Below are 26602 nucleotides of genomic sequence, written 5' to 3'. Positions count from 1 at the left end.
TAACTGTGTTGAATTCTATTTATAATTGATTATTAGAAACAATGCCAAAGAGGTACTTAATGTGGAATGTGGTATTTTTCTTTTCCTATAATTTTGCTCAGTTTCTTTTTCATTTTTCAGGTGGAACACAGGAACAATTGGTTAAAGCCAATGAATTAGATGGCAAGGTACCTGACACAGAAATTGAAACCAAAATTAGTGTTCAAGGTAAGAACTAGTTATTTGAAATCCAGGCTCCTACATCTGTTGAACAGAGAAAATGAAATATTCCCCAGCCCAATTCTTGCTGCAGTCCACTGGTGCTGGAGATAGACTCCTGGATAGGACAATAGTTCTCTGCCCTTCTGTTCATGCATAGATGAAGCATAGATGAATAAATGAAGCCTTCTTATTGGATTCACAGTACAATGGATCTATCCCACTTCTGACATTTAACCTTATTACTTTTGTACATCTGGGGAAATCAAAGTGAGTGTGCTCCAGGTCCTGATGTTTAAACAGTGTAATCTCATGAGACCTAGGAAGCATTCCTTCTTTGTTGCAGTGCCTGTTGTCTGGAATGCCACTCTCCCCCAGATGCATACATGTCCAATTCTAATAACATTCAAGAAGTCATTTAAAAATTGGTGGTTTTCCTTGTGAAGTCCCTTTAAAAGTTTGATTTTCTACTGGTATTGAGTTAGTGTCAGATCTGCCATCACACTGCTTCAATCCTACGTTGCTTTAATGGCAGCCTGCCATAAAGGGAAAGGTGAATGCAGGAAGCAGAAGTGCCAACCAGAGACACGAGTTGAACAATCCAAGGACTCTGGCATAGGAACAGAACACGAATGCCTATCAAAGTGGCATCAAACTTCAGAACTGTTACTAAAACAACTAATTTAAACTTTATTGGACATTAGTAAGATGACCAGGGGGGAAGGCCTAGGAGAGGGGAAAAGAAATGGCTTTACACAGGAATCCCCAGATCTGCACTGTAACCACTTGGCTTTTGTAAAAGTATACCTTTCACTGCAAATGGAATTGAGGGTCTTTCTGTCCTAAATGCCCAAGCTGGGACAGGCCTGACAATCTTTTGGTCAGCTATATCCTTTTCTATATGTGTTGTTTCTTCTTTTTAACTGCAAGCCATCCAGAATTGCTAAGGAGTCCGACAATGTTGAAACTGAATTAAATAAGTTAGTTAATAATGCTTCTAATTGGTCATGGAACCTAATTACCTTGGGCTCAATGCTCTAAAGGAAGGGTAGTGGAGTTGGAAGCAAGATTAGACTAATCATTTGCCATAAAGGTATTGAAGCTTAAAGCAAGATCACAAAGTACCCAGCTTCTAACATGCTTGGCAATTTTTTCACATTCAGGTGACCGTGTGGCTCAGATTGTTGAAAACTCAATTGATGGAAATAAACTCAGCCATCTCATTATCACTCCTTCTGGCTGTGGAGAGCAAAATATGATCACCATGACTCCATCGGTTATTGCCACCTACTACCTGGACACAACAGGGCAGTGGGAGACTCTTGGTGTGGATCGCAGGACTGAAGCTGTCCAACAGATCAAGAAGGGTAAGGCAAGCTGTCTTCAGACATGTTTTTCCTCAGGGGATGGAAATGTCAGACTCATACATCTCTAAAATGAACAAATATAAGACCCACAGAAGTCAAGAAACCAAGTATTCTTAAATGTATAGTGGGACTCTTTTTTTTTATTATTGTTTTTCTTTCACAAGGTAAGTTTCTGCTAGCTTAGCTAAGTATATCACTTCTTTAACCTGGAGGAGTGGAGATGGTCATAGTTATTGCTGAGAAATATTTACATATCGGCTCATGGAATTATCACAATATTCTATTAAAACGAAAGACATTTTCATCTCTTTTTGTGGTGTGTTTGGAAGTATTGTTCTGATATCAAATGCCTGTTTTTCAGGCATACAGAACAGTGGTATAAATTTTATTCTTCAGTTCCTTTTGTTGTTGTTGTTGTTGTTAAGGTTGCTTGCTTTCAGAATCTCAATAGCAGAGTGGGGTAGTTTTACACTGAGACCAGAACACAAATCAAAAGAATTGTGCAAAGGAAAAACAGCTCCAATGAGACTCACAGCAAAGAAAGAGGAATGCAAAACTGCTCTGGATGCAAATGTGCTTTTGTATGGCTGGAGCTAAATTTCACAGCTCTTTCTACTTTGTCCCTTTTCAGGTTATGCCCAGCAGTTGGTGTACAAGAAAGCCGACCATTCCTATGCAGCATTTGTAAATCGTGACTCTAGTTCTTGGTATGGACAAAACTGTAGCCATTACTTTGAGATCATGGAAGGGCTTTCCTCTAACCTCCCCTATAAATGTTCATATATTTTCATTTTCTAACTTCTGCTGGAGCATCTGACTCTCTATCTTTACATTTTGTTTTTTGCTTTCTTAATTGCTTTCTAGCTACCTACCATTCCCTTCTTTCTAGTAGCTCCTTCCCATGTGGTGCTTCAGTCAAAATACTTTCAGAGAAAATACTCTTTTCTGATAATGGCTTACCCATTGTGGGAAGTCAGTCCTCCCACCCAGAGAAAGAAATATTTTTGGAAATATTTAAAAGGCAGAATATATTTCCCTAAAGGATTTTAAAAGCAGAAACCAACCCTGCCCCCAAGTCTCTCTGTCCCAGACAGAAACCAAGTCCACAAAATGCAGATATGATAATTTTGTCAGAAAGATTGGAGTCAGGAAGCTGGGATTAGGAAAAAAGATCCTTAGAATCAACAATTCCTCACACCAAAAATCTAAGAATCATCAGCCCCTGCGAAGCAGGATTAACCTTTGGGATTAACCCACCACCATCAGGATACCAAAAAGGTACACTCAGACTCAGGTCAAAGTTCATGCCACAGGAACAACTCCAAACAAAAGGCTCAAGAAGGTATAAAAACCCACTCCCTACATGTGCTCTCTATCTCTTTTCTTCCAGAGCCATCTTCCTGTCTGGCTTTCCTCTTCAATAAACTGCAACCTTCTTTCTAAAGTAGTCTCCATGTTGTTTATTCCTGGCTTGGACTGAACCATGATGAAGACTTTTTCTTCAACACCATATAATATGTCTCCCTCTGGTCTTCTCATGTCTAGCGTTTAGTATCAATCAGTTCTATTTTTTTTTCATTAAAATAAGAATCAGAATGTTCTTTGCTTCAAGGTAGTGGAAGCACTTGAAACACTGATTCCATGGGATTGAGTTGTTGCTGCTGTTACTGTTACTAGATTCTTCCCTGCTTTGGTCAGTTCAAGGTGATGAACATACTTGATATTCCTGCCTTCTATTTTTCCCACAACAAGAACCCTGTGAGGTGAATTGGGCTGAGAGAGGGTGAGGGGCCCAAAGTCACCCAGCTGGCTTTCATGCCTAAGGGAGGCCTAGACTGCACAATCTCCGGCTCTCTAGGCCAGCTCCCTGAATAGATAGATATGCTATTTCAGTGGGGAGCTACCCTCTGAAAGAACTCAGTTCCACCAACTATTACTAACCCATGTGGAGCAAATGCTAAGAGTTCATTTTTGATAGTCACTGGAACTGAATTAAGGAATTCTCATTCTCTTAACTCTTATCCTGCATTTCTTCCAAAGCTCTTGTTCCTATGTACTGTTGTGATATAACATCATTGTAATTCCTCTTAAACTGACTCAATGCACTATTTCTCTTGATATGGCCTTGAGTCCTTAGTTAGTTGAACTTTTTTTTTTCTTCCAGGGTTGTAGGAGAGATGGGAACAATCAATTTTAATCTTTAAATGTTTGCCATCAACACATCCACAGCTTCTAATGTTGTTGTGCCATAATATAGTGATGTGGTGATTCTGGACAAGCCACTCTTCCCCTCTCCCTTCTAGCTAGCAGCAATCTAGTCATGTTTGGCTTACAAAATCAAGCAAGCAACTACTTGTATTAAGATCTTCATTGAAAATGGTTGGTTAATGCATTATCTTCTTCACAGGCTAACAGCATACGTTGTAAAAGTCTTTGCCATGGCTACCAAAGTTGTACCAGATATTAGCCATGAAATCATTTGTGGAGGTGTGAAGTGGCTCATTCTGAACAGGCAACAACCAGATGGAGTGTTTAAAGAAAATGCCCCTGTAATCCATGGAGAAATGCTGGTATGGTCTCCTCCTTCCCTCCCCTGCTTGATTTAAGTAAATGTAGAGATTTTCAAGTTCTTAACAAAAAATCCAAACTCGTGTATTAAAGAAAAGATTGTACTGTGCGTGGTGATTTATTGCTAGCTTCTTCTCTAATGATAGTGGATATATACCATTATTTTATTATTATTGTTCATTTCACACTCAGCCAGATATTCAGACTGGGTGGTGGTGGTATTATTATTATTATTATTATTGTTGTTGTTGATTTAATCTTCAGTTTTATTCACAGTCTGGGACTGGTAAAAACTTAACAGTTAAAGTCTTCACCAAGGACCGAAGAGCTATTAAGGTAGCGTCTGAGTATATAGGCAGTTCCGAGTAGGGTGATTTTTTGCAAAGTCAGGATATATGATTATTATTATTATTTCTCTATAATGAAATATTTTATAGCACTAGATAATAAGCAAAACCACAAAAATATGTAGCTTTTCAGAGAATATGTAACCAACTGTGAAATATGTATTAAAAAAATAAAAAAAACAGGACTGAAGGACAAAAAGGGTAGCCTTGGTAAGATTTGACTTAATGAGATCTCTGCGCTCTACCCGCCCACTTGCTTGCCCCCCCCCCGGCTTTTCCTCTGCCTGCCTGTGGCGAGTTCTCTCTGTGGTGGAGTTGTCCTGTGGCAACTTGGGGCAGCAAGTTGGCAAAGGGGAGTTGACAGTGGCAAGTTGGCTGTGGGGAGCTAGCTATGGCAATTTGTCCCATTTCGCTCTTTGCCTGCGCTCCACCCTCTTTCATATATATATATAATTTTATTTGTCTTTCTGAAGTAGCATCAAATGATCGGCTTCAGAGTATAAAGCCTTGAAATTGCTTAGGTCATGCCTGGCTTAAGGCAAATAATTGAAAGTTTCATTAAAAGGACTAATTTCTTGTTCTTCTGTAGACAAACTGGAAGAAAATTCCTTTCACAGAGTTTACTGCCCTTTGTTCTATCTCTCCTCTTTGTTAGGGTAGTTTATAGCTCCCACATGGCTACCCAAAGTTGAATGTTTCCTCAAACTCCAGCTCTTCAACAACACTCCAAGTTGAATGGTGAAACATGGGTGGCAGCCAAGAGATATAAAAAAACCTTAACTCTTTGTTGCTCCCCCATGTACCCCTTATGTATAATTACAGGGAAGTATTTATTAGCATTATTTATTAGCATTAACTTTGATCGTTTTTTTTTCTCCCCCCCCCACTGCTTTCTTCTAGGGAGGAACTAAAGGTGCTGAACCAGAAGTATCTTTAACAGCGTTCATTCTGATTGCATTATTGGAATCCAGATCAATTTGCAATGAACATATCAATGTATGTGATGCCGTAATGGGAAATGGTTTGAGGGGGCCAAAATATGAGCACATCTTTAGGGTTTTTTGATCATAGTATTTTCCCACCTTTTTGGCCCCCAAGTTCGGTATTAGAAGACTTCAGGATCTCAAAGTAGGCTAATTGGCATTGCTGTGGTTTATACTTTATTCATTTCAAATCAAATGAAACCAAGATAAATAATCAGTTCAATAAGTATACTATTAGAAAATTACACATATACTTTCAAGCCAGAAAGGTATTTAGATCAGTTAATGACCTTTACATATCAAAGAGCCTTTCACTGCTGCACTGTAATTTTTATCACCAGCATTCCTCAAAGGCAGATTTAGAAAGATCTATATATAGAAAGGGTTTCTCCAGGGGAATCACACAGTACTGCAGCTTTTACAGACATTCTTTAGTGGAACCCCCATTTAAGACATTCCTAATGAATTTATGTCCAACATCTCTTCCTGTGTAAAAACCTTAAAATAACATATATGATGGGTAAATTTGCATTATTAGCATGTAAAACATACAAGCAGGAAGAAGCCATCACATACTGTATTCACTTTTATTTATTATTTATTGAACACCAGAAATAGGTGACTTTTACAACATTTTAAAATTCACCACATACTCCTTACCTCCCCCCCCCCCATGGCAGCAGCAACGCAGTCAAATTAACCACTTGATCGGCTCCACCTCCATTTGTGGCCCACTGACAAAACCATATTTTTAGGGCCTTTCAGAAAAGAAACAGGGTGGGGACCAATCATATTTCAGGGAAATGAAGTTCCATAGAGATACCTAAAATTGTCCTCCAAACATTCCTAATGGATCTCTTCCCTCTGCCCTCATTTCTAGATTCTAGAGAGTAGCATCAACAAGGCCGCAGATTATTTACTCAAAAAGTACGAGAAACTGCAAAGGCCTTACACTACGGCCCTCACCGCCTATGCTTTGGCTGCTGCAGGCCTCCTGAATGATGACAGGGTACTCATGGCAGCATCAACAGGTACATAAATGGGTTTGTTTTAGATAGAAGAAACCAGGGGTGGATGGGTTTTGAAAGATTAGCTTGGAACACAAACACAATGGGTAGATTTTTAGAAATTGCAGTCACAAAATAAAATCAAGAGCCATATGCAAGTGGCATTTGTTTGCTTCTAGCTGCCTTGTCAAATTTGAATAATAGATGTAAAGCTCTTTTTCAGATAGGCTGCCTTTTGTGTATCCCAGCAGAAGGCTGAAGAAAATGCAAACAATTTTTTTATTTTTATGAGAAAATATATAGAACTGTTTCTACATGTTTCTACTCAGAGGCTATTTCAGCTTCAGAAAATGTGTACTGTTTAATTTCCAAATTCTCTACTCTGGGTGGGGGAGGGTGAAAGCTGTGTTAGTTTATGATGGCAAAATATCAAGGGGCTGATAGCACATTTTCCAACTAACAGCTTTGATTAAAAGGCACAAACTTTCATGAGCTACGTCTCAGATGCATGGAGTGGCTAAATGGATGGATGATTTAAAGAGCAGAAGGGAGAGGAAGACAGGATGATTATAAAGATGCAGATAATATTTGACACAAGTGCCTTGTTTGATTGTTTATAATACTTACATAGCCACCTATCAATGAAACAGAACTCTGGGCAATAAAAACCAGAACAACAGTAAAGCAAAAACTTGGCACTACAACCAACATTCTCTGGTGCGCTAAGAAGTACAATCCCATGGCTCCTCTTGCAGTGCTACTGCAGCGCCTGGTGGGGAAAGCCAAGCCTTTATGGCTTTCCGAAAGGCTAGAAGGGTGGGGGCCTGCCAAATGCCAGGAGATGCGTGTTCTGCAGGCTGGCACTACTATGGAAAAGATACACTTTCTAGGTCCTGCTAGATGGTACTATTTAAGGGAAGGGAGCTGGAGCAGGGCAACCCTATCCAATCTAGTGGATAGGGAGAGGCAGTCCTCCACATAACCTGGCCATGTGCCAAGTAGGTTTAAAGGTGATAACCTTTGAAAGAAAATGGACCCAATGCAACTCACACTACAACAGTGTGATATGGGCAAATCAAAGGGCACCTGTAACTGCAACACTGCTGAATTCTAGAGCAGTTGTAACTTCTGGTGACCTTCAAGGATAGAGCACATTGAGGTGGCCCAACTGGGAAGTGACCTAGGCAGGGGTGAGAATGAGCAAGGCTTCCAAATCCAGGAATGGGCACAATTGGTCCATAAGATGGATAAATGCAAAGGCCCCTCTAGTCACAGCTGCCACCTGCTATTCAAGCAGGAGCCACATATAGAGGAGGGCCTCAAATTGCACACAATCTCTGTCCAGGAAAGTACTACTCCACTGGGATTCAGAGATAACATTAATAGACAGAGATGGAGAAGGAGAGAGGAAGAGAGGGGGAGAGGGAGAGGGAAGGAGGGAGGGAGAGAGGGAGAGAGAGCAAGGTAACCTTGATGGAGATATATTGGGATTAGTAATCTTAACCTTTCTGTTGAGTTGATTCTTCTCCCTGGTAGAATTGACCATAACTGGATATCAATTCCATGTCATTGAGTAACCTCACCCAACAACTCACATATAGCATCTGTTTTCTTGAAGAATGGGAGACTTAATCAATTGTTAAGTTTCCAATCTTTTCATTCCAACCAAATATCACCTTTGAGGTAAATGACCAATATTGTTATCTGTTTGGCTAAATTCTGTTTCTGTGCTGTTTTTTTAGAAAGGAATCGTTGGGAAGAACATAATGCATACACCTACAACATTGAAGGCACTTCCTATGCCTTGTTGGCCCTGCTGAAAATGGAGAAGTTTGCTGAGGCCAATCCTGTAGTCAGATGGCTGACAGATCAGAAATATTACGGGGGAACATATGGACAAACCCAAGTGAGCCTTTGCTTTATTGTCAGATTATAATCTTTTGAGCTCTATTCTACTTTAGGCTGCTTAAAACAAAACAATAGTCTGCACTGTTGCATGTTTCATCTGAAAAAGAGAAGGCAAAGTTGAGACATGATAGCTGTCTTCTAATAGTTGAAATGCTATCACGGGAAAGAGGTTGTGGATTTATTCTCCATGGTGCCTAAGGATAAGACAAGAAAGGGCGAATGGAAGCTTTACAGAGAAAGACTCCCAAAAAAACAATAAGGAGGACTTTTCTGACTGTGAGTGCTATTAAGCAGTGGACATTTCTCAGCTGTTAGAACAAGGCATCAAGTAGCTGCTATAGGACTTGACTAACTCTGATAGACTGAAAAAAACTGCAGGTTTCACTTCAGTCATCTGTAAGCTTTCTTTGCACAAAATAACCATAGGAGAAATGTTTTGTGCTGAGAAAAGATCACTACAAAACATGGTGGATAGAGAATTGTTTATCTCTACTTGGTTAGCAGACAAGTGTATGAATCTTTTGATGTACAGAACAAAGAATAGCTTTTGAAAGAATTTTTTACCAGAAGATTATCTACGTTTATATCCTTCATCTATGCTGAGGGAAATCTCATTCATAGACTTCCTATTGCCCTAGATCAAGGGTGTCAAACTGCCGGCCTATGGGCTGCGTCACAAAACTGCGCCCACCCCATTACCGGCAATGGGGAAAAAGCTCCAATACGTCGCGAGTTTGACATGTCCTAGATCCTTTAGTTCTACAGATAAAAGGCTCTTTAAAGATGTATGTATGTGTACATAAATCAATCCTGTAAATTTACTTATTCAATTTGTAGCCCATCTTCTCATTTATGATCACATGATCTAACAGACAATAGTAAAAATTAGAAAGATAGTTTGGGTATTTCAACAAGCCCCATCACCATGTTCTTCCCAATGTGTTAAACATTTATTTCTCTGGTACAATATATCACTGGATTTTCAGTTCCTTTTTGAGATTCTCCAAGAAAACAATCTCATTTTTCCTTTCTCCCATTCCAGGCAACAGTTGTGGGGTTTCAGGGTCTTGCTGAATATGAGATTGCGATGCCTTCCCATAAGGACTTAAACTTAGATATTGTTATTAAGCTGCCAGAACGAGAAGTACCTATAAGCTACAGAATTGATGCTACCAATGCTCTCCGAGCCCAGACAACAGAGGTATAGTATTTCAGCAAATTTATTTATTACTCCTTTCATTGGAAATAATTATTTTGGAGTTTAAAGTTCAAATGCAGCTTTTTTCAAGGACTGGGAAAAACGATACAGAATTTAGTGAAACAACGAAAGAAACCTTAATCAGTTCTCCCTATTGGAATTGTGGTGGTTGGAGATTAGCCCACGTTCAAGCACCAGATTTGGGGAGACTGGCTTAAGGCTACTTGCTTGTCAACATACAGTGTAGTTTTAAATGACTTCCCTTTCCTCCCACAAAGCTGCAAAAGATTGTGCTCCATACAATATTCCAAAATTGTTTCTGTACTTTCAAGAACTATTTCATCTTTGGTAGGAAAGAGATTTTAATGGCTCTGGGGGACTTCTGGAGCACTTCGCAACATCTTCACTTAGTACATGAAGATAAAGTCCTTAAAACGATCTATCACTATTTACTATTTTTGATATTGCAGAAGCAAGTTAGAGCCAAAGTAGATGTATGATACTAATAAAGTTTAAATATACTGGATAGATAGATAGATAGATAGATAGATAGATAGATAGATAGATAGATAGATAGAAATAGTAGAAAGAAATATTTATGAAACAGCATTTGATGGAAAAGCACATGACTGAACATAAACTATGGCAGGGATTATTACCAATATACCAATAGCAATAGGGGCCTTGGATGAAATTCCACAACAACTGGAGCACCATTTAATCACCTGCGGCATTGATTAATCACTGTCAGTCAATTGCAAAAGGCAGTTTTACTCTGAGCAGCTTACATCCTGTGATGATACTTTTAACGCCACCAAAGAACAAAATCTGCCTATCCCTGGTCCTTGGGGATGACTCAGCAGATGGATAAAAATGCTACACCCAGTCTAATTATCTGATTGATTATGAGAACAACCACAATAATAATTACAAAGCGACCTGACATATTTATATGTCCAGTTATGCATTATTTTTCTTTGGATCAGCTGTGATTGTAAAGTCAAGAATTATTATGGTTTATCATACAATCATCCAGATATTAATGAACTGTAATTAACTGATGTGGGTATTAAATGAATCATGCCCAATTCTATGACCATCAAAGCAAATAACTGTGGTCAATAAGTGAATCATGTAGCTGTTAAGCAAATCCATCTCTCCCTATTGACTTTGCCTGTCTGAAGCCCCTTGGGAAGGTTGCAAAAGGAATTTACATGACCGTGTTTCGCTGAAAGTAAGGGCTATCCAGAAAATAAGCCCTAGCTAGATTTTTGGGGGTGGGCCTAATATAAGCCCTATCCCCAAAATAAACCCTAGTTTGGGGGCAAGGCACAAACCCAAAAATCAAGCTAGGGTGAGGGTGTGGAGTTGCCCCATGCACCCCGCACCCACTTACCTTGTAGCCAGGCCTCTTCTCGCCAGCCCATTTCTTCTGTGGCATCCCCAGGCCTGCATTTCTCGGTCACAGGCCTTTTTGGAAGGCCTCTGCAGCCAAGAACTGAGCTATGGATTGAATCCATAGCTTGGCACTCGGTTGCATAGGCCTTCAGAAAGACCTGACTGCAAAATGCAGCCCGGAATGCAGCTACAGAATGAAGCTGCTCCTTCAGCCGCAGAAGAAGTGGACCTGCTGAGCAGGGCTGTTGGTGCTGGAGGTGAGTAATACATCCCCTAAAAATAAGTCCTAGTGCTTCTTTTGGAGGCAAAAAAAAGACCCAGTCTTATTTTCAGGGAAACACAATAAGTCATTTTTTTCATCGCCATAACTTTGAACAGTTGTTAAATGAACAGTCATAATTCAGGGACATCTTGTATCTGAAACTAATGGTCAGGCCTTGGTGCTATAGGATACTTGATGGATTAAGCGTCAATGAGTAATATAGTCTAGCATATAGAAAAATGACATAAATAAAAGAAATAATAATTCAATTGCCCAACTACAGATAGTCTTCCACCTTCAGCCATTTTGTTATGGTGTTTGAAAGTTATTAAGGCCTCAGAAAAAGTGATTTATGACCCATCCTCAAAGGTGCAACCATTGCCCTACCCCACTGTGACAATGGTTGCAGTTTGGGTGCTTGACAACTGCTTGCATTTATATACAGGTGCAGCATCCTGCATCTTGCAATCACATGATCATGATTTGCAATCTTCCCAGCAGACTTCTTTTGATTTGAATTTTTTTAATTAATTGATCAGAATATAAAACTCAAAGAAAATGAAAATAATGGGAAACTAAGGGTGGAAAAGGGGGAAAGGAAAAAGTGTGTGGCAAAAGGGAAAAAAGAAAAAGAAAGTCGTTGACTTCTGACTCTCTTTAGCAAAGTAGAAGATGATAGCACTATAGCCTTAACTTTTTACCTTCACACAATAATATATACTAACCATTTCTATAACAACAAACATATATAATCAGCAAAACCAAAATCAAAGTTTCATTCTTTCCAACAGAAGCACAAAATCCAGAAGACATTTCCAAATGGAAACAAAATTGGATAAGTTCTTTTCTTTGAATTAAACAATCAATTTAACCATCTCCACTTTTTTTTTCTTTTTGCTGTGGGAAAGAATATATATTTCTGTTTGTGCCTATTAATCTTTATAAACTATCAAGATTATATTAACACTCTCTCAAGTTCTTTAACTTTAAAAGGGAAAGGACCCTTTTAAAAATATCTATTTAAAACATCTATAGAATTTTCTTTAAAATTTTCTTTGTAACCATTCTTTCAAATTTACTTTCAATAATATTTTACCAACTTTAGGAATAACTCAAATATTGTATATAAAAAAATATAAGAAAAAACATTTTCAAACCCGCTTTATAAACATAAAACTACATTGCTTTTTTTCAATTAGGTATATCAGACTTATAAAAATCCATTCTAATTAACTCATTAATATAAGTCATTCACCCAAGCTTATCCTCATGAACATTCCAGAGAAAAAAAATATTTTATTCTATCAAATCTGTCTTTCTCAAGAAATTCTCAACCTTGTTAATATCCATGAAGAAAAAGCCCCAAACTTGTCCTCTTGGAAGTTGTGAATTTGCTTGAAACTCTTGTTTTAGTTGCTCTGAGAGCGTTTTATTCAACTATCATTGTAATAAAAATTGGTGTCAGATTTCTATTCCAAATTGCTTTTAAGTCCTTTACGCTGTCAGATGCTTGTGAAATTGCATCAGTGGTTTGATAACTTTCTACACATAATTGCAACTCTAACTTTTTTTATATCATCTATATCATTTATATCGTTAGAATCTAGTGGGTCTATAAAATGAATAATTTTCTGTAGAGATTTTCAAAAACGTTCCTAAAAATAAGCTCAAATTTGGCCATCTTCATTGTTCCCTCTAGTGGTCAAGGTATATATTTTTATTCATTTTTTTTCCTGGCCAATCAGAATTCACAAAGATTGGGGACTATTAGCCACCCATGGCAAAGCAATCCAAGACTACAGATTATTTTAAAATAGTAAAATAAAACCACACTTTCTATCCTTATGTTTGTCCATCAAAATTTAAAAGAAATGCTATTCTACGCTTCTTTTTTTTAGCTTGCCTCCAGCAACTCTCTTCCTTTTCGTTTAACAATAAAGAAGTCTGAAAAATGTCATAGAACTTCAAAAAGGGGTAAAAGAGACTGAAGAGAGCTCTTTTAGCTAATACAGATAAAAATCTCATAAATTGGCTAAGAAATGAAAGGCACAACCTATTGTCCATTTGGGAAATAAATCCCAAAACAACTGCTTTTTCAACAAAGAAGTGATTGCAGGCCTAGATGTTCCCAAGTGCAGCTCCTGAGAGGTATTTGTAGATCTCTGCTGTATGGACGATCTTGTAGGGTGATTCTGGGACTCTCCCTAATCCAGGAGAGCCATATATAAACTAAAGGATTGCTGGTTCCTTCTGGTAGTAAGCAGAAAAAAGGGAAACTTCCCTGTGAACATGGCTGTCAGCTCCAGAGAGGCTTCTCTCTCTCAATTGTTGTTTTTTAATCCAGCAGGCTTCTGACAAGCAAAGTCAATTGGGGAAACCGGATTTGCTTAATGGCTGCAGTGATTTGTCTAACAACCATTCTAAAAAGGGTCATAATACTGGGTCCTGTCACATGATCACTCGCTTAATGAATGCATCCGTTTAGCATCAAAATTCTGGCTCAATTGTGGTTGTACATCGAGAACGTCTTGAATTACCTTCTCTATAGTGATGCCTCTTACGATCTTTCCCCTTCATTAGGGAATTATTGATTTAAGAAGTATACACAGTTCTCTCAGTTACAGATGGATCCGCTCTGTTTTTTCTTCCAGCTATGGCCTCTAAGAGATAACTTCTAAATAATTATTTTATTGGAAGCTTTACCCTCCATTGTACCTTAAAATAGATTTCAACTGGTTTAAAGTTTACTATACAATTATAATGTAATCTTCAGATGGTACTGTTTATAAAGTTGAGGATATCTTCCTATTGCAGCAAATTAAATGCATTTATTCTACTACATTATATTACTATGAATATATACATACATAGAAATTGTAAAGATTGGTGCACAATAATTTGGTTAGTTTTACATTCATGGTGTCTTCATAAAGTAGAAGGAAAGGAGTTTTCTTTATGATTTGATTTTGCTAACATACTGTTGTTTCTTCATCCAAATATTTGATTGGGTCTTTCTTATATTTTGAATCTATTCCCCCTCTAGCTCATATCAGATTACAGCAAATACAATAAAATATTAGTACTAGTAACAAGTAAAATCAAAGTAGCCAAGGAACTGCAGTTGAAAGTCATGCTAACCCTGGTTACTTTTCAGACCAAACTCAATGAAGACTTTACTGTGTCAGCATCAGGTGATGGAAAAGCAACAATGACCATTTTGACAGTCTATAATGCACAATTACAGGAGGATGCAAATGTTTGCAACCAATTCCATCTTGAGGTTTCTGTTGAAAGGATCGATTCAAGTAAGTTTGGCTTCCTAGAAATAGTAGATTGTAATGAATTTTTGGGGGGAGGGAGTTAAAGTTTTTTCACCATATCAGGATCTCAATGTAGAACAAATTTTCTCTGCTATTTATTCATAAAAAAGTCTCTAATTTGATAGAAAATAACATTATTAACTTTATACTTAGTTGAGATCCAGTTCTTGCAGTCAACAAAATAATTTATTTCCTTTTGCCCTGAACAAGAGGGTGTTGAGAACACTGAAGGACAGGTTTTGGTGTTGAAATATGTGGATTGGACAGGAATTGAAGTGGCAGGCAACAAGTATACTATCTTCTGTTGTATTTCTTCAGAGGCAAAGGGAACAATCTTATTGGCAGATGTCTAGCAAAAAATACAAATTCTACCTTTTGAGGGAGAGTACAATAGATTCATATTACCAATCATAAATCCTAACAAACTCCAAACTAACAGCAACTGCAGTCTACAAGAGGCTTGCAAAACCAATTAGGATTTGGACAAATGGTGAAAAAGCCACATGCCAGAAGGCCTCTTGTTGTCCACTAAGTCTCCACTGTTCTCCTATCACTTAACTAGTTGCACCAATTCTTAAGATTTGGGGTGAAAGATGCTAAGAGAAAAATAATGGCATTCTTAATTTTAGAAACTCCAGAAAGAAAGAATCTAACTCCAAAGATTTTTGGTTGCTTTCAATTCATGTTGATGGGTTTGCAACAGGATTCGATTTTTTACTAGTTTTATATCTGTGCACCATACTGAGGCACTATTACATGTTTATCTCATTTTTCCTTTGCAGAACCCAAATTTATTTATCACATTTATTTGTTTCTTATCTCGCAGTTCAAGGAGACTCTCAGTGGGTTAATATTTTTACTGCCTGCTATGGTATTCTTGCAATACCTTAATATAAGAGTTCAGTACAACACTTGTTTTGCAGCTGTTTTTCATAGTACTCTTCTTCTTGAATACTGTCCTATTTGTATGCAGGTTGCTGGTTTACATGGGCAGAGTGCTTGCCTAGAGTTTGTCAATTCTTCAGGCTGAAATTAGTGACCCATTCAGCCAATGTGTTCTATTGAGCTGCCCTGTTCTCAGCCCTCTCTTCCACAAAGACTCTGCAAGAGAAGGGCAGTGGGCCATAAAGAAGATGCTTTGGTGTATCCCTTCATAATAGTTATAATGTCCCTGCCAAACGTAAGAGGGATACTAAGATGGCAGGTTTAACTGTTTGTGATGATAACGACTCAACTAGGCAGGGGATTGTGGTCCATGAAGTAGAAGTTCTCTTGGATAAGGAATGGTCTGCATTAGATGTTGCGCCCTTCTGGTTGGTGACTCAACTGTAAGAAGTGTCTATTTAGGACATAATGTACAGATTTTGAAACAGGTGAGGTTTCTGCCTGATTCTAATATCAGCAGAAAAAAGAGATACTCTGTTATTCTGATTCTGATTCAGAAAAGACAGAGTAGAAAAGAGAGAAAGTGGAGTTGCTGTTTATGTGAAAGAGAACATAATTGAACAGAATAATAGAGTATTCTGTTATTTATATTATATTATGATATATTACTATATAATATATTTACATTATATTGTAATTATATATATATATATATATAATTACAATATAATGTAAATATATATTATATATATATATATATATTCTGAGGTTTTCGCGGGTGTTTATATGTAGGTCTTTGGTTATTCGGGTTTTCTCCCGCGTCAAATTGGAAGTGTCTTGGCGACGTTTCGACGAAGTCTCATTCGTCATCTTCAGGCTGGTGTTCTCGGCTTCATGCTTTGCTTTTCCATTGCTCCTGGAAGCACAAAGCCGAGAACACCAGCCTGAAGATGATGAATGAGACTTCGTCAAAACGTCGCCAAGACACTTCCAATTTGACGCGGGAGAAAACCCGAATAACCAAAGACCTACCACACACACACACACACACACACACACACACACACACATATATATATGTAGGTCTTTGGTTGTTCGGGTTTTCTCCCGCGTAAAATTGGAAGTGTCTTGGCGACGTTTCGACGAAGTCCCATTCGTCATCTTCAGGCTGGTGTTTTCAGCTTCATGCTTCGAGCAGCAATGTGTGGTCTTAGCTGTTTCGTCCTTTTAACTGCCAGTGGGGGTATGAACTGATTGGGTGGGAGCTTGGCTGTGTTCTGATTGGGTGGAGGTGTGTTCTGATTGGTTAGGGGCGTGGCTGTGCTCTGATTGGCTGGGGGGTTGGCTGTGCTCTGATTGGCTGGGGGAGTGTTTGTTTGGTTGTGCTCAGGTTAGTCTGAGTTGCAGAGGGGTTTAAGATTTTGGGCTGCCTTGCTATTTTTTGGCTTCGCGTTTGTGGTCGTGCCTCATTTTCATGGAGGGTGTCAGTTTGCTTCATGTATGGATTGGAGGGCTTTAAAGTGGCTAATGATGCAGCTCTGGTCTGGCTTCTGGTTTGTGGTCGTGCCTCATCATCGGTGTGGCTTTGGGTTTGCTTTTTGCGTGGATGTGTGGTGGTGACATCCTGTGTGGTTTTTGTGAGTGTGGGTCTGGTATCATTTTTTGTGTTAGGGAGTCGTTTGTCAATAAGGGCGGGTTTCCAAATGGCTGGTAGGCGGGAGGTATCATCTCGCTTGTTCATGCTGTGTGGGCGTTTTTCTATCTCGATGGCTTCTCTGATTATTCTGTTATTAAAATGTTCACTTTTGGCAATGGTTCTGGTATTTTTAAAGTCAATTTCATGTCCTGTGGCTTTAAGGTGTTGGACCAGGGAAGATGTTGGTTCCTCTTTTTTGACTGAGTTCTTATGTTCTTCAATGCGTGCACTTATTCTTCTGTTGGTTTGTCCGATGTATGTGGTGGGACAAGTGGTGCATGGGATTTCGTATACTCCTTGATTTTCTAATTCAATTTTATCTTTGGGGTTTCTAAGGATGGTGGATATTTTTCTGTTTGTGCAGAATGCTGTTTTGATGTTGTGTTTATGGAGGATCTTACTGATTCTGTCTGTGGTGCCTTTTATGTATGGGAGGAGGGCTTTGCCGTTTTCTTGTTCTTTGTCTTGGATTTTAGTGGGGGTTTCTTTTTGGATTAGGTTTGTAATCTTATTTCTTTGGAATCCATTGGATGTTAGTACATTGGTGAGAGTGTGTAGTTCGGGTTTTAGGTGTTGTTCGTCAGCTAAGCGTTTTGTTCTGGAGATGAGTGTCTTGGCTACAGAGTTGATCTGTGCTGGGTGGTGGTGTGAGAGAGCGTGCAGATAGCGGTTTGTGTGTGTTTTCTTCTGGTAGATGGTGTGTCCTAGGGAGCCATTGGATTTCTTGTAGACTAAGACATCCAGGAAGGGAAGTTGGTTGTTAGCTTCTGTTTCCATGGTGAACTGTATTTTGGGGTGTAGGCTGTTGAGGTGTGTGAGGAAGTTGTCCAGTTTTTCTTTCCCATGTGGCCAGATTATGAAGGTGTCGTCTACGTATCTGAGCCAGAGTTTGGGTTTGTGATCCGATTTTTCTAGAGCTTGGGTTTCAAAGTGTTCCATGTAGAGGTTGGCAATGACAGGTGAGAGGGGTGATCCCATGGGTGCTCCTTCTGTTTGTTTGTATTTTTGTCCATTATAGATGAAGTATGTGTTGGATAGGCAGTGGTTGGTCAGATCTAAGATGTGTTTGGGGGGGTTATATTTGTTTTGGATAGCTGTCAAGGCTTCTTTGATAGGCACTTGGGTGAAGAGGGATATGACATCAAAGCTCACGAGTAGGTCGCTGGGCTGTAAGTTTTGTTTCTTTATGATCTCTATAAAGTGGAATGAGTTTTTTACGTGTGAAAATATATATATACATATATATATGTTTTCTGAGGTTTTCGCGGGTATTTGTATGTAGGTCTTTGGTTGTTCGGGTTTTCTCCCACGTAAAATTGGAAGTGTCTTGGCACGTTTCGACGAAGTCTCATTCGTCATCTTCAGGCTGGTGCTTTCAGCTTTTGTGCTTTGAGCAGCAATGTGTGGTCTTAGCTGTTTCTTCCTTTTAACTGCCAGTGGGGGTATGAACTGATTGGGTGGGAGCTTGGCTGTGTTCTGATTGGGTGGAGGTGTGTTCTGAATGGTTAGGGGCTTGGTTGTGCTCTGATTGGCTGGGGGAGTGTTCTGTTTGGTTGTGCTCAGGTTAGTCTGAGTTGCAGAGGGGTTTAAGATTTTGGGCTGCCTTGCTATTTTTTGGCTTCTCATTCGTGGTCGTGTCTCCTCTTCATGGAGGGTGTCAGTTTGCTTCATGTATGGATTGGAGGGGTTTAAAGTGGCTAATGATGCAGCTGTGGTCTGGCTTCTGGTTTGTGGTCGTGCCTCGTCATCGGTGTGGCTTTGGGTTTGTTTTTTGCGTGGATGTGTGGTGGTGACCTCCTGTGTGGTTTTTGTGAGTGTGGGTCTGGTATCATTTTTTGTGTTAGGGAGTCGTTTGTCAATAAGGGCGGGTTTCCAAATGGCTGGTAGGCGGGAGGTATCATCTCGCTTGTTCATGCTGTGTGGGCGTTTTTCTATCTCGATGGCTTCTCTGATTATTCTGTTATTAAAATGTTCACTTTTGGCAATGGTTCTGGTATTTTTAAAGTCAATTTCATGTCCTGTGGCTTTAAGGTGTTGGACCAGGGAAGATGTTGGTTCCTCTTTTTTGACTGAGTTCTTATGTTCTTCAATGCGTGCACTTATTCTTCTGTTGGTTTGTCCGATGTATGTGGTGGGACAAGTGGTGCATGGGATTTCGTATACTCCTTGATTTTCTAATTCAATTTTATCTTTGGGGTTTCTAAGGATGGTGGATATTTTTCTGTTTGTGCAGAATGCTGTTTTGATGTTGTGTTTATGGAGGATCTTACTGATTCTGTCTGTGGTGCCTTTTATGTATGGGAGGAGGGCTTTGCCGTTTTCTTGTTCTTTGTCTTGGATTTTAGTGGGGGTTTCTTTTTGGATTAGGTTTGTAATCTTATTTCTATGGAATCCATTGGATGTTAGTACATTGGTGAGAGTTTGCTTCCTCAAGATGGAAGGTCCAAGTAGGGGCAAAAAACACAGCATAATTCTGAGAACCCAACTTTCAGTCCGAGTTCATTCCTGCATTGAAAAGAAATGACGAGGCACGACCACAAACCAGAAGCCAGACCACAGCTGCATCATTAGCCACTTTAAACCCCTCCAATCCATACATGAAGCAAACTGACACCCTCCATGAAGAGGAGACACGACCACGAACGAGAAGCCAAAAAATAGCAAGGCAGCCCAAAATCTTAAACCCCTCTGCAACTCAGACTAACCTGAGCACAACCAAACAGAACACTCCCCCAGCCAATCAGAGCACAGCCAAGCCCCTAACCATTCAGAACACACCTCCACCCAATCAGAACACAGCCAAGCTCCCACCCAATCAGTTCATACCCCCACTGGCAGTTAAAAGGAAGAAACAGCTAAGACCACACATTGCTGCTCAAAGCACGAAGCTGAAAACACCAGCCTGAAGATGACGAATGGGACTTCGTCGAAACGTTGCCAAGACACTTCCAATTTTACGCGGGAGAAAACCCGAACAACCAAAGACCTACACACACACACACACACACACACACACACACACACACACACACACACATATATATATATATATATATATATATATATATATATATATATATATAACATGAATATATCCATCCATTGTTCCTTCTGGTGCTTTGGAAAATAAACTGACCTCCTCTTCTTTGTGGCAGCCCCTCAAATATTGGAATACTGCTGTCATGTTGTTACACAAGTGTGCTCTCAGGTTCAGTTTATGGTCATTCACTCACATACTCACAGGTCTAGAAATTGCCACACTGGAACCCAAATCAACTGAACACTGAGGCACAAACACACAGAGACCCAGGGGATTTAAAATAACAGCAGTTTTACGGATATGTTTTTCCTCTTACACACACTCTCTCTCTCATCTACACTTACCCAGCATCCACTACTAAGCTAGGCACTAGCCAGCGGGATGGAAGCCGCCAAGTCTGAGATCCAAAAATGACTCAAAAAGGTGGGCAGGCTTCAGGACCTCTTTTTATCCCCCAGAGTTGGTGGGGAAGAGCTTCTCATGCAGGGCCAACTTCTTTGTTGGTGAGACTTGGGGAGGGGCTTGTCATGTGCTCTGGCCCAACTTTTGTCCTTTTTTCCCTTAATGACTTGATTCCTTTCCCTGAGGGAACTTTTCCTGGCTTTGCCTACCCAGCTTACATGCCTTCGCCCCTTTTAGGTATTGTGGCTTTGGCCTAGTCTCACACATTCTTCTTCTTGGCATCGAGTTAAAGAGGAGATGCCCAAAATGGGGGTCACTCATCATCCACTCAGAGCATTACAGGTTTACAGCATTACAGACTTTTTAATTATATCACAAACATTTGGATGAAGGTAGTGCTGTGGACATAGCCTATCTGGATTTTATCAAAGCATTTGATACAGTTGCACATAATGAGCTCATAAAAAGTTGTATAGACTAGAGCTTAACCACTGGTTGGTTCAATGGATAGGAAGTTGGCTCAGGGACAGATCCCAGTGTGTGATTGTTAATGGGGCACAAATGGTACACCACAAGACTCAATCCTAGGTCCTGTTCTGTTCAGTGTGTTTGAAAGTGATATAACAAGGATTGCTAGATAAGATTAGCCTTTTTTCTGATGACACAAAAGTGTGTAATAGAGTTGATATTCCTGGGGGTATTTATAATATGGAAAACAGTTGGCATTGCTGGAAAATTGGTCAAAAATATGGAGACCGCAGTTCAATGTTTCTAAATGTAAAATCATGTACTTGGAGAAAAAGAGTACTTTGACAAGATACAGTATTGGTGGTTCAGTGTTAGATAGAACAACAGAAGAAAAGGATTTAGGTGTGCTCATTGCAGATGGCTTCAAAATGAGTAAACAGTGTGGTCAGGCAGAAGTGAAGTCAAACAAAATTCTGAGTTGCATCATTAGAGAGAAAAAGGAGATCCTAATCTTGCTATATAGGGCTTTGGTCAAACCCCATTTAGAATACTGTGTCCAATTTTGAAGACCTTACTTAAAAAAGATATTGACAAGATTTGAGCAAGAGATGGGTAAGAAAAATGGTGCAAGGCCTGAGGGACAAAACATAACAGGAGAGATTGGAGGAACTGAATATGTACAGTCTGAAGAACAGAAGGGGGGACACGATCAAAATCTTTAAGTATATTAAGTATGTGAATAAGTTTCTAGAATGCAGTGTTTTCAATATTAAGCAACAATTGGGAATACGGGGCATAGCCTTAAATTGTCAGGAGGGAAATTCAAAAGTAATGTTAGAAAGCATTACTTCATAGAAAGAGTAGTGGAAGCTTGGAACCAACTTCCAGCAGAGGTAGTAAGCCAATCATCAGTAACTGATGTTAAACATACTTGAGATAAACACATATCCATCATCCAACAAAAAATAGAACAATTAAAAAATAATAAACAAACAAAAAACCCAGACTCAATGGACCACTAAGTCTTTTTCTGCCATCACTTTTTTATATTTCTGTTTCTAAGATAAACAATAATAAATGCACACACAAACACTACACAAATATACACGTACAACAGCATATACTGTAGATGTAAGGAAAAAACATAAATCTGGTTCTTGCAAAATGATGGATGAGAGGCATTTTATACCCAGCTTGAAAATTCCTAGCTCACACACTTCAGAACCTATATAACTAGTTCTTCAATTATTGAAATTGGGTCTGGATTTGAATTTATTATTCTTTGTTTAAATGTTCTCTATTCACTTCTTTCAAGACTTCTTTCAAAAACCAACCAATTATAGAAATAGAGAGTAAAAATGATTAGATTAATCATTTGTTTTCCAAGGAGATGTTACAGCCAGTTGAACAATAAAACTTTTCACTTTAAAAAAGCTGCTAAGAATTTGTACACAGTCTGATTTCCCCCCTTTCTTTTGCAATTTTTAGACTTAAAACAGGCAAAAGGAGCCAAGGAAACCCTCAAGCTCAAAATCTGCACTAGGTAAGAATTTTAAATGTTTAGAAAAACTTTGGATTGTAACTGAATATTTAGGGTAATAACCTGAAGAAGCAGTTGTGTTGCTTTTCAAGAAAATAGTTATACTTCTCCCAATTTTATACTCTATGTCTGTTTGTATGTTGATCCGTTTTCTTTGCACCTTCTTAATTTGTAACATTTTGTTGTTGGTGGATGAAATAAAGAGCAGGATTTAAGTCACCGCAGTTCCTTCAGATTGATTTAGGGATGTAGAAATTGCAATATGCTACAACAGGAGGGCCACTACATGAGCGGGAAACCTCCAGGGCACTCTATAAATGTAGGCTAGATTCAGAAGTTGGGAAAAAAAAATAACCCAGGAGAGAAGGCAATGGCCAAGATATTCCATGTTGATGGGCAAATTTTACAAAGTTGTTTATGAATCCATCAGATGTTGAGTGGGATTCAAGAGAATTATAGCATGAGATAATGGTAGGTCTTCAGCTTGGTTTTTCCATTTAAAGGACAAAAATACATTCCATTTTATATCTCATTGCTTCTGATTCAGTTTTCACCCAGATTCATAAACCTTGCAAAAACTTCCATGAAAATTGTTATGGGCATTAGGAATGGATACATTATGATGGCTCATATTCCATCCTATAGGGTCTGCCAATAGCTGGATTTCTCCCCTTCAAGGTGAATCATTTTGAAAAACACAGAACTGCCCTCCTAACAATGAACAGGAAACTACTTGTGAACTAGGAAATCCATCTTTGCTCATTTTTCCTCCATTCTTGATTTTAGATATCTGGGAGAAGTTGATTCTACAATGACAATAATTGATGTTTCTATGCTGACTGGTTTCCTCCCTGATGCTGAAGACCTTACGAGGGTAGGCAAGCTTTGCATGGGGCTTGAAATGGCTGTTTTTACTGTTCACTGAAGATGCGGAATTATAGAATGTATTATAGCTAGTCATTTGCCAATATGATTAAAGCTGGAGAGAGAATGAATGAATCCTCACTTATCAGTAAATAAATCAATAAGAGGCTGAATTTAATTTCAATGATACATAAAAGGCATTACTTTTTTTAAAAAAATCAGAAAGTCTTGTACTGAAGACTTGATTCTGCAAAACTTTGTGAATCTAGTCAAAGTTATTTTAACTATTTTAACTTTCTTGAAAATTTCTCAGATGTTGACTATAAGCAGTGATTTCTATAGTGATTTCTGAGATTTCTATATCTCAGAATCTGTCAGAATAATTTGATTTGTACAAGGATGTGTGGAATTTTGTTGACAATTTACTAATATTAAAACTCTTCTTGGCTGTCTCAAAGTCTCTCAGGTGTACATCCTGGGAACCTTGAAAATACTTTCAGGTTTTGCTCTAAATGTAACCCAGAGCCAGTACAAATGGCTGCAGTCATCTGCAATTCCATGTATTTGAATCATGTGCAACTCCTAAAGTCAATGTCATCTTTCCTTGTTTAGCTTTCTAAAGGAGTCGACAGATACATCTCCAAGTTTGAAATTGATAATAATATGGCTCAGAAAGGAGCTGTTATCATTTACTTAGACAAGGTAAATATTTATGGAATTAATTTCTTTGAGTAGTGGCATGGTTTGTTACTTCGTTTGCTAGACAAACCCTGGAGTATGCTATCCTGAAAAAGATAGGGTGTATATTCAGCAAAATAAATCTACATAATCCATCGTTAACTGCAACAGATCCTATGTCTAGTAAGAAAGAGATATAATAATCTCTTGCTTTATGGGATACATCATATTTAAAGACTGCATCTCTGCTATATTTATCCATAATTGGATAAACATAATAATGCCTCCTGTTGTTTTCCATGATTGCACTGATGTCTGTGCCACCAGCCCTTGAGCTAGTAAACGTACGCTAGTCTAAATTATGCTACCAATCTATATTCTGCCATAAGAATGAGGATGGTGAATGGCATTGTCCTTGGTAGATTCCTTCAGCTTTGTTTTCCCTTCCACCAAGCATCATCTGTCATTGGGAGAACAATCTCAATCACTCCCCCTAATGCGGGGCAGGGTGGGGCAGGCTTAAAGAGATGCTTGGAATAACATATCTTGCCCTCTGTCAGGTGGCCTGGCTTACAAATGGCAGACAGATACAAGAGGGAAGCATGGGATAAGACAGTCAACCCAATCCGTTTTGAAATCTCAAGCCCGCCCTGATATATGTCATTTCATCTATTTGTGGACACAGCTCTAACACTTTTCTGAAAGAGATAAATATGATTAATGAATAGCCTGGCTCACAGTTAAAGATATGGAAGGGGGTGTAGGTTGAAATAGGAAGGAGTAATTGATAATGAGAGTGACATCCCTGATCTAATTCTGCAAGGGGATGTTGGTGCCCAAACAATGATGGTATCCAAGCTAACATCCAAAGCATCGAGTTCTGACCTTGAGGCCTGCAGCACCTGAAGTAACCAGAGAACGGCCAAGGAGAAAAAGTATGCTAGAACTAGAGTTGTGGAATTATTATTTTTGATTCTATGAAATTCTATCAATCATCCCGATAAAAACATCAGAGATAAAAGCATAATCAGAAATTCTGAGCCTTTCTCCACTTGCACTTAACCTCAGTACAAGCAAGCCTTGGTCAGTCATTATTTTCTGCTATACCTGTATCTTGTTCCTGCATTTGTTCACAGTTTCTGATTAAGACAGACTGAAGGACCTTTCCTTGAACCCATGCCGAAACAGTATTTTCCCCTTCATGCAATCACCGCTCAAGGGGATCTTCAACTCATATAAAATTAGTTAGCCTTTAGCACCTGTTCCTTAGGAGGAGGTCCAGTGATGGTAGTGATTTAATAGAGAGGCTATTGAAAGAAAAATCTTCATCAGGGTCCAGTCCAAGCTGGGAATAAGCAAAGTAGAGACTGCTTTAGAAAGCAGATTGTAGTTTATTGAAAAGCAGAACCAGACAGAAATGTGGGAAAGCTGTCCACCTGTTGCTGGGAGTGGTGGGTTTTTATACCTTCTTGGGTTTTTGTGTTTGGAGTTGTTCCTGTGGCATGAACTTTGACCTGAGGTTCAGTATGCCCTTTTAATATTCTAATGGTGGTGGGTTAATCCTATTATATTCTAAAGGTCATGTCCTGCTTCTCTGTGGCTGTGGCTGATGGCTTATTTCCTATATTGGATTTTTTGGGATGAGGGATTCTAATTCTATCACTCTGCTATTGTTAGCTGTCAGTTTTGCTGCAGGGGATTTCAAAATATCCTGTCTTGAATGGGTTTCTGCAGGCAGTAATTGCTCATGAATGGGGCCCCAGTCCTTCTGAATGGGGTTATTAAATCTGCATTTCTACAGACCTGACCTCTGTCTAGTTTCTGCTTGTTGACCATTTCTGGTTGGCAGATCTGGCATCCATAAGCTGCCTCACTGCACCTCCAATTATACAGATGGAACCTATGTAAAAAAAATCCTTATTGCCTCCATATGCAAACTACCACTCACAAAATTATCTTCTCTCTCCATCCCAGGTCTCCCACTCTGAGGATGAATGCCTGCAATTTAGGATTCAGAAACATTTTGAAGTTGGCTTCATTCAACCAGGATCAGTCAAGGTGTACAGCTACTACAATCTAGGTAATGGCAGATGTATTGAACACCCCTTCCTCCTCCTATTTTCCCCACAACAACCCTGTGACGTGAATCAGGTTGAGAGAAAATAACTTGCCCAAGGTCATCCAGCTGGCTTTCATGGCTGAACTCACAGTCTCCTTCTTTCTAGCCTGGTGCCTTTAACCATCAGACCAAGCTGGCTCTTTCCAAGGAATTCAACATACTGGAGCTTGGCAAAATTAGGCAAAAATAACCAACAATAATTGATACTTCATAAAACATTCTTGACTTTCCAAAAGTCTTTTTATACCCATTTTATAAAGGCTGAAGTGAAGAATGAATCATTTGAGAATGTTGAACGGTATTGACACAGAACTCTGGCTGATGTTTTGGCAGCCTTCCAGTCTGAGCTTCTTT

General features: G+C 39.0%; 1 protein-coding gene across 1 annotated transcript in view; it reads left to right on the top strand.

Annotated features, from left to right (window-relative positions):
• C3 (complement C3) overlaps window positions 1-26602 on the top strand; it is a 77299-nt gene that overhangs the window by 38550 nt on the left and 12147 nt on the right. The window contains exons 24-36 of the mRNA XM_039337256.1: window positions 121-207; window positions 1362-1565; window positions 2197-2272; window positions 3973-4135; window positions 5381-5476; window positions 6344-6494; window positions 8213-8376; window positions 9421-9579; window positions 14391-14541; window positions 22536-22590; window positions 23374-23461; window positions 24064-24153; window positions 26104-26209. Of these exons, the coding sequence (XP_039193190.1) occupies window positions 121-207; window positions 1362-1565; window positions 2197-2272; window positions 3973-4135; window positions 5381-5476; window positions 6344-6494; window positions 8213-8376; window positions 9421-9579; window positions 14391-14541; window positions 22536-22590; window positions 23374-23461; window positions 24064-24153; window positions 26104-26209 (1590 nt within the window). The remainder of the gene's footprint in view (window positions 1-120; window positions 208-1361; window positions 1566-2196; window positions 2273-3972; window positions 4136-5380; window positions 5477-6343; window positions 6495-8212; window positions 8377-9420; window positions 9580-14390; window positions 14542-22535; window positions 22591-23373; window positions 23462-24063; window positions 24154-26103; window positions 26210-26602) is intronic.

This window comes from Crotalus tigris, unplaced genomic scaffold (assembly GCF_016545835.1).
Source record: "Crotalus tigris isolate CLP2741 ecotype Arizona unplaced genomic scaffold, ASM1654583v1 scf7180000017673.840971, whole genome shotgun sequence".
In the NCBI taxonomy this organism is placed as follows: domain Eukaryota; kingdom Metazoa; phylum Chordata; class Lepidosauria; order Squamata; family Viperidae; genus Crotalus; species Crotalus tigris.
This window is presented reverse-complemented; position numbering and strand designations above follow the sequence as displayed.